General features: G+C 41.9%; 1 protein-coding gene and 1 long non-coding RNA gene across 6 annotated transcripts in view; one reads left to right on the top strand and one right to left on the bottom strand.

Moving 5' to 3' along the window:
* Positions 1 to 8429, top strand: part of mprip (myosin phosphatase Rho interacting protein) — a 58853-nt gene that overhangs the window by 28270 nt on the left and 22154 nt on the right. For 3 of the 5 annotated variants that reach the window (XM_016664048.1, XM_016664049.1, XM_016664047.1), the window contains exons 5-9: positions 347 to 431; positions 4155 to 4452; positions 4822 to 5326; positions 7886 to 8033; positions 8114 to 8230. In XM_016664048.1, coding sequence (XP_016519534.1) covers positions 347 to 431; positions 4155 to 4452; positions 4822 to 5326; positions 7886 to 8033; positions 8114 to 8230 — 1153 coding nt within the window. The remainder of the gene's footprint in view (positions 1 to 346; positions 432 to 4154; positions 4453 to 4821; positions 5327 to 7885; positions 8034 to 8113; positions 8231 to 8429) is intronic. The other 2 variants (XM_016664050.1, XM_016664051.1) reach the window with 2 other exon arrangements.
* The window catches only part of LOC107833821 (uncharacterized), a 22243-nt gene that overhangs the window by 1492 nt on the left and 12322 nt on the right, over positions 1 to 8429 (bottom strand). The gene's annotated exons all lie outside the window — the stretch shown is intronic.

Raw genomic sequence — 8429 nt, 5'->3', positions numbered from 1 at the left:
TCAGCCGGTGTGTGTGTGTGAAATCAGCCGGTGTGTGTGAAATCAGCCGGTGTGTGTGAAGTCAGCCGGTGTGTGTGAAATGAGTTGGTGTGTGTGAAACCAGCCGGTGTGTGTGTGTGTGAAATCAGTCGATGTGTGTGTGTGAAATCAGTCGGTGTGTGTGTGTGTGTGTGAAATCAGCCGGTGTGTGTGAAGTCAGCCGGTGTGTGTGAAATGAGTTGGTGTGTGTGAAATGAGTTGGTGTGTGTGAAACCAGCCGGTGTCTGTGTGAAACCAGCCGGTGTGTGTGTGTGCCTGCGGTGAAGGTTCGGCGCCTGTAACAGCCGGGTGTTTCTGGCTCCGTCAGGTGGCAGGACGCGCTGACCGTCTATCCCAGGACCAACAAGCAGAACCAGAAGAAGAAACGCAAAGTTGATCCTCCCACTCACCAGGTACGGACTCGCCTCAGACGGCCGGCGTTTTCTCACTCACCTGAAAGAGCCGAGCCGTCGAATTCAGAGAAAAAAAAGGTCTTTTTTAACCTTTATTTTTGTTTTTTCAGTGTTACATAATCCTCCACTTTAGATCCATTTTTGGCTCTCATTTCGGTGCGTTTCAGAAATTTTTTTGAAATTTTCAGATTAATTTCATAAATTTTCTAGAAAAAACGTGGACTTTCCTGAGTTTCTACAGTCCAAACTTCTGCTTTTTTCTCTAAAATTTGAGTGTTTTGGCAGAAATGTTCTGGTCCTTTTTGCTTTTGATTCTCTCTACATATTGACCCCAGCAGGCCGCCGTATTAGCCGCCTGGTCTCAGGTGAACTCCGTCCCGTTGTGCTAAAGTTAGCCGTGTCTGTCTGGCCCGATGGGATTAGCGGTTCTGGACACCGCGGCCCGTTAGCATGCAGGTGTCGACTGGATGAAACCTTGGCTGGCTCACAGCGGCTGCAGCTGGATTTTCCCCTTGTAAGAAAGTCGCAGGTCTCCATTACATAGAACGCTCTCCTGTTAAACATAGACATACGATACAGGAATATAACCGCAGGCCACCCAGTGCAGCCCAGAGCTGCGTTGGCAAAGACAGATAGATCTCTGTGAAGTTTTTCTGGTTCCTGTAATGACGGCGCCCTGACCTCGTTTTGCTCATTTGTCCCATTGTGATCCCGTCGTTCATCTTTTTTAATCCAGCACAAGCCCTTCCTGTAGATAAGCATCCATGTTTTTATCCAGTTCCTGCCTCACTGGAGGAAATCCCAGTTCATTTACTGGTCAACAAATACAGATTTAGGCAGCAGCTGAAGATGTAAAAACCTTTATCTCTCTTTATCTTTATCTCTAAATGTGTTTTTTTTCCTGCTTCTGCATCTTCCAAATATTTCCAGGATATTTTTGGCACCAAATCTCATTTTTAACTGTAAATTTAATGATTTCTGCAGTTGATCATTTTTATTTTAACCATTTCATTTCTATTTTTAGGTGTTAAAAAAAGAAAAATGATGAATAAATTTTCTTCTGTGGGATAATTATATTTGTAGAAAATTATGTAAAAAAAAAAGCAAAAAAATGTTTTAAACTAAATAGAAAAGTGTAAGTTGGCCTTAAATATGCTAATCACAGGTCTTAAATCCTGTGCAGTTTGTTTTTCTCGCTGGACATTTTTTAGTCAGGCAAACATTTCAGACGCCTTAATGCCGTTCGCTAGCGAGTTTTTTTCTTTACGTCTGTCAGAATCGGTTCATCTTTGCCACTGGCTCCTTCTGTTGCATCCTGTAAAAAAAGATTAAACATTTCTACAGTATAAAATAAGCAGTTTCCTTTTGTACATTTCTGTTGTGATGCAGGTCTTAAATTTCATTCATAATGGTCTTAAAATGTCTTTAAAATCATTAAATTTGAGCTGGAAAACCTTCAGAAACCCTGTTAAAACTATTAGCTCATTTTAGTCAGTTATTAATTTCAGGTTCAGATCCTTGGCTTAAATGTTTGCTCTCAGACTTTTAATCCACAAACTCGTTTATTAACTTGGCTGATGTTTGATTTATGTTGTTTTTTGCACAATTATATAACTATAATTAGGGTTAGCAGCATCTAAACAGGCTCCGCCGCTCGTCTGCCGTCAGTTTCTGTCATCGTCTCCTTCCATGAAATGACAGACTGTCGCTGGTGGATATTTAGCTCCGAGTTGAGGTTTATATTTTCCACACCTCACTGTGTCAACACCACTTTTCCACTCAGGGCTCCCCTCCCATGTTTATGTATGTTTGCAGCGACACGTGCTTAGCGCTGTTGAAAATAATCGGCAGCATGTCGACCTGAGGGCTAACGTCTGCTCTGACTGGAAAACATTTCAGTTTGCACTCTGCTTTCAACCTTTTAAATTAAATAAACAGTTTCTACATACTTTTACTGCCTCGGTTTTAACTACTGTAAAAATTCTGCTGGATAAATATCTGAAACTTTGGGATTACTTCCAGAAATCTTTTAGAAGAAAACATGGAAATTTCAGCATTTGAAGAGTCAAACATTTGTTAGGAAAAACTCAGACATTATGAAATTAATCTAAAAAAAATCTTTAAAAATATGAACATTTTTGAGTTTGAAAAACTGAAATTTTGCATTTAATAACAGAAATTTTCTTTAAAAATAAACAAAAAAAACCATGGAAATTACTGTGTGAAAAGTTGAAAATTTGCTAGAAAAAAACTGAAATTTTGGGATTAATCACAGAAATTTTGTTTGAAAAAATATGGAATTTATTTATTTAAAAAAAATTGACTTGAAAAAAACTCAGAAATTTTGGGATTCTTCTCCAAAATTTTCTTCAAAAAATATAAAAATTTCTGAGTAGAACATGTTCAGACGAATTAGCAGTCACACGTTTAGATCTGTTGAAAATAATCTCAAACTTAGTTTTTTTCCTGCTCGGACTGGAAAAAGGAAAAATGCGTTTCGGTTTCAGTTCCGCTTTCCAACCTTTTGTCTCATTAAGTGAACATTTATTTTCCTGCCTGCGTCTGAACGATCTAACGTGGAGAGCTTGTGTGATTGGCAGGACGGCGTTTCGCTCCCCCAGAGTTTTTCCACTGAAGACATGAACGGAGACTCCGTGAGTTTCGGCCCAATCAACCCGTCTGCTCTGCTGCTTCCTGCAGATAATCACTACGATCCCTGATTCTGGTGCAAACCCAGTCATTTTAGCGCAGCAGCATGTTGGATTTCTAAGAAAGTTGATGATTTCTTCGCTTTAAATTTTCCTCCTGCAACAGTTTGATGGACCTGCTGATCACTGAAAATGCTGTAATATTTCTGCAAAATATTTTATTTCTGTTTCCAGCAGAATTGCAGGTTTGTTTGCTGTGATCGAGCTCCTGCTGATTGTTGCTCTCTTTGCTTCGTCGCTGGCAGGCAGGGCTGGGCGATGTGGATTAAAACAAAATCACAGATTATTTTCATGCCTCATCTCCAATTTTCTTTTCTATAAAAAAATCACAAATGCTGAAAATTATTTCAGTCATTCCTTTTGTACGTTATGCAGTGAGGTAATAAAAACTATAATAAAAACACAATTTTACGTCTTAAAAATGTGATAAAATGCGATTTAATGAGCACCTCAGTGTTTTTACTTCTACATCTGTTCAGATTTGTGTCAAAGTCCTGCTACTGATAATAATTTGATGCTAATCTCTTAAAAGTAAAATAGACCCCAAAGTTTAACTTCACAAGACGCTCAGCATTCCTCATTGTTTTGATGACTTCTAATAAAATTACTAATTTATTCTCCTAATATTATAAATGTTTCTGGTAAAATTAAAACTTTGTTGTCCTATTTTGTGACTTCATTGCTGTACAGCAGTTTTCATGTAATGAGTTTTTTCTCGTAATCCAGAGGAAAAAATCGAAGCCTGTCCTAATATTTCGTCATAAAGTTGATCTGAACTCAAAGTTAACAGAAGCTGTAAAACAAGATGGCCGCTCTTGGCGTGATGACATCACTCTGAGCGTATTGATGAAACACCATCCAAAAACCAACTGATTGATCAATAAGACGTATTGATCGCCCAGCCTTACTGCTAACTTCAATCCAACAACCTTGCAAGCTTTGCAAGAAGTGCGTAATTGAAATGAAAATGTAACTTTTCCACGTCTTCCTTTGTTCCTGTGCGCTCCCCTTGTAGTCGATCTGTGACCTTTCCTCCTGTTTTGCCCTCTCCCCCCTCTGCCCCCGTCCCCCGCCTCGCCCTGCGCCCCAGGAGCCGGGCCCGGCCAAGGTCACGGTGACCAGCGGCGGCGGCGGCAGCATCCCCTGCCTCCCCGGCAGCATGGCCGACGCCGAGCAGGTCCCCACCAGCCGCGCCACCCTGTGGCAGGAGCAGAGCCGCTGGGGCCGCGCCGCCATCCCCTGCAGCCGCAGCGCGTCCTGCCTCAGCCAGCTGGGCCAGAGCCAGCCGGACGCCGCCGTCGCCACGCGAGACGGTGAGGAAACCGCCAGGTTACCAGATTGCATCAGGTGGTTCTCTGCATCACCTGCAGGGCTGTGAGCATCTTCAGGTTCCTGTGACCAGCCTGGACGATCTTATTAGAAAATACCCGTGTAATAAAACAGAGCCTGGAAAAGGTGCTTTACCTGCTGAAATATTCCAGACTTTCTCATGTTACAACCACAAACTTTCCAGGTTTTTATTGTAATAACGTTTTGCATCTTTCCTCTTTAGTCTTGATTAAAGGCCATTCTGGATGATCTTTACTTTGTTATGAATGAAATCCCAGTGAACTCATGAAATAAAACGTATTTCCTGCCGTCTGCAGACAGGATGTTTGACTTGACGTGTTCCTGCGTTTCAGACGGCGGCGCCGGCGGCTCAGGCCGGAAAGTCCGAGTGGAGAGCGGATACTTTTCCCTGGAGAAGACCAAGTCGGAGCCGAACCCGGCGCCTCCTCAGCACCTGCCCCTCTCCTCCTCGGCGTCCTCCTCCTCTATAGGAGCTTCCAGGTACGAACCGGACCTCCCCGCCGCCCAGCGCTCCCCGGACCCGCTCCCCTCCCCTAAAGCTCTGGTTTCCCCGAGCTACTCCACCATCAGCTCCTCCCAGAGCTCCCTGGACTCCGAGCCCAGCAGCCGGGCGTCGCCCACTTGGGAGGCGCGCGGCCGGGCCGGAGGAACCGCGCGCGGCGTCGGGCGGGTCGGCCGGTCCGGCAGGGAGTACACGGCGCTGTCCGACGTTCCCCGCGCCCGCATCCTGAGCTACAAGGACGCCTTCCGCTCCGAGAAGAGGCGGCAGGAGCTGCGGGAGCGGACCCGCAGCCCCGGCAGGGAGGAGGTGGTGCGGCTGTTTGGGGAGGAGCGCAGGTGAGAACAAACCTCCTCCTGTTACTCTAACCGGTTTTTTTCTTATTCTGTGTGTTTTTAACACTTTGAATTGTGTCTGCCTGAAAGGTGCCTTATAAATAAAGTAGATTTTATCACAAGCTGCGTTTTCAATACAAAACTTTCTGCTAATGTCAAAAAATACAATTTCACACCGGAGGTGTTTCCATTAAACATGATTAAAATCAAACCTGAATAAGTTTCTTCACACAATAAGACATTAAAAAACATCCTGCAACCACTTCCTGTCGTCTTCTTCCTCATGGCTCCAGTGGCGACATCCAGCAATAATCAATTAATCACAATAAATTAAAACAAACTCGATAATTTCCATTTATTGTTTTTCTACCAACAGCTGGAAAAAAGTCTTTATTCTGGTGTTTTGGTCTCAACTGGCTTATTTTTTTCGAAGGACAATTTTGTCCACAGAGAATTATAATTAATTTTATTTGTTTTTCTTTATTTTGGATATTTAAATGTCTTCCAGCTCCAGTGTTAAATGTTTGTTAGAATTTAAAGTTCATTTATCTTTGAAAATGTGCTGTTCAATTACAGTAATTATATTACTAGAAAATGGTCTCAAAATAACAATATTATCGTTTATCACAGTAACTTCTGGGACTATTTGCTACGTGACGGATCTAACTCCACTGCAGTTTTACTAAATAAACCAATTTGAGAGCAAAAAAAAAAAAGCGCCTCATTCTGGGGCCAAAACGTTTTAGCAGAGAATTGGGTTTAGCATATTTTTATTAAATTAATTTATTTTTGAAATGTGGTCAATGGAAACGCAGCGACTGTTGAAATGCATTTACTGCAGGAGATTTATTAACCTGAATATTAAGAGCTTTAGACTGTATGTAGCAGTGGTGGGCACTGCTAACTAAAACGTTGGGTTTGGTAACTCTGAAGCAAAAAGGAGGCTCCCGTCCCCTAGAGGGCGCAAGAGGGATGTTAAACTTTTGGGGGATATGGAGGAAAAACAATTAGATTGAATTTCGCATTGTCTTTAATCAAATTTTTTATTGAATTTTCTTTTCCATCACACTAGAAAATCTAAATCTTCCTATAAATCTTTGTTCTAGTGCCAAACTGACTTAAACGTAACTTTCAGCAGCACTGAAAAGGTGAACTGCTGCCTAAACAAACTTCAAAATAAAAGCATGAATATAAAGATCTAATAAACTAATTGAACATTTGAAAATAAAAAAAATTTGAGGAAGTTAGGTGCGCTAAACATTTTCAAAGTAAGCTAAAGTACTAACTAAAATATTAGCTCTGCATTAGCAGTGCCCACCACTGATATAACTAGTTCCTGCCATGCTTTAAACATTCAGCTTTCCAGTAGTTTAGCACCACTCTGTGTCTTTACTCTGTTTGCTCCTGCTTGCTGCCGTTGCGCTCCACTGGGTTCGGTTCTGGGGAGATAAATGCTCATTTTCTGGTGCTTTCTACCTTTTGCTCCTGCTGCCTTGCTAGTTTCTTTTGTTGTTTCGATCTTTTCCAGGGCTTGTGAACCGAGCTTCTCAGAGCTAAAGCCCAGCCAACCCTTCCACCCCCTGCTGCCCCCTGCTGGTCACCGCTGATTCCTGCTTTCTCTCATTTCATCTCTGCACCAGCTGGGAGCGCACACTCGCACCGTTTCACCTCATTTCCTTTGTACATTCAGTTTAACCTCTCCAGATTGAGTTACTCATTTCTAAGACATTTGCTCTTACGAGTTGCAGTGCCTTCAGGTAACGTTGACTGTTTTCATTGCTGCTGCCTCGGCAATATGTATAATGAGCCATTCTTGGAATAATTATTTCCTCTTTCATCATTTAACACCACTGTTCAGCTGTAGGTGCATCTTTGTGGAGTTATTACCGTTATTCAGCAACAAAAGGACATTAATATTGAAAAACATTGAAAGTTTTCCTTAATTCTGGTTTTAACTCATCAAAACTCTCATATTGTAATATTTTTGGTATTCTGTGTTCTTATTTATATTGACTTTCATCTGTTTTTTATGGAGCCCCCTATAGGACATGGGGGGAATTTCTATTGTTTTCATGTTTTTATGCAATGACAGTATTATGTGCAATCCCATCTTAACCTTTCACAAACATGAACACAAAGTTAGATTGATTTTCAACAAAGAGTTAAGAATGTAGAAAAATGTAGAAGGTTTTAAATGTGCTGTTTATCTCTAACACACTATACCGTTTATTGGTGTTATTTTATTTAATTTATTTAATATTTAATCATATTTAAATACGTATATTCTCACACTTGTATATATATTTTTAGAAATGTTGTGGTTATATTTCTATTTACTAATAATTAGCACTTGGATGGGACTAGCTTGTCAACAAATAATAATTTCCCATGGAGGATCAATAAATTATATTCTATTCTGTAATAGACCAGGCTGTATTTACTAATTGTGATTGAACGTACAGAAAATAATTCTCCATGTCCACTAGGGGGCTCCATAGTTTTTGAAGAAATGACTGATCGGTGCGTTTTTTTTTGTTTTTTGTTTTTTGTTTGTTTTTGTAGGAGATCTCAGATCATCGGCCGGTTTGAGGAGAACCAATCAGTGGAGCGTATGGACACAAGCAGCAGCGGCGGCCATGACACCTCGGCTAACACGACTGCGATCCAGAGACAAAGCCGGAGCGAGAGACGTTGTCTGGATGGGAAACACGTACGCCGCTGTCCTGATGGTTGATTAGTGCTGAAGTGAAGCCGGACGCCTTCGGTTTCTGATGGTTTTGTGATTTTTAGGAGATGTCACTGGACACGGGGAAGGACCGCCTGGCGCCGGACGTCTCCAGCTCCAACTTCCTCAACTTACGAAGAGCAAAGTCTCTGGACCGCAGAGCCTCAGAGTCTTCAATGACGGTCAGTGTGGCGACTAAAACCACCAGCTGAACATCTGTCTGTCCGTCTGTCAGTCCATCCATCCATCCATCCATCCATCCATCCATCCATCCATCCATCACCCATACATCCATAAATCCATCCATCCATCCATCCATCCATCATCCATCCATCCATCATCCATAAATCCATCCATCCATCCATCCATCCATCATCCATC

The sequence above is a fragment of the Poecilia formosa genome, unplaced genomic scaffold, assembly GCF_000485575.1.
Source record: "Poecilia formosa unplaced genomic scaffold, Poecilia_formosa-5.1.2 Scaffold463, whole genome shotgun sequence".
Taxonomy (NCBI): domain Eukaryota; kingdom Metazoa; phylum Chordata; class Actinopteri; order Cyprinodontiformes; family Poeciliidae; genus Poecilia; species Poecilia formosa.
Note: the sequence above shows the minus strand (reverse complement) of the source record. Positions and strands in the feature narration are given on the sequence as shown.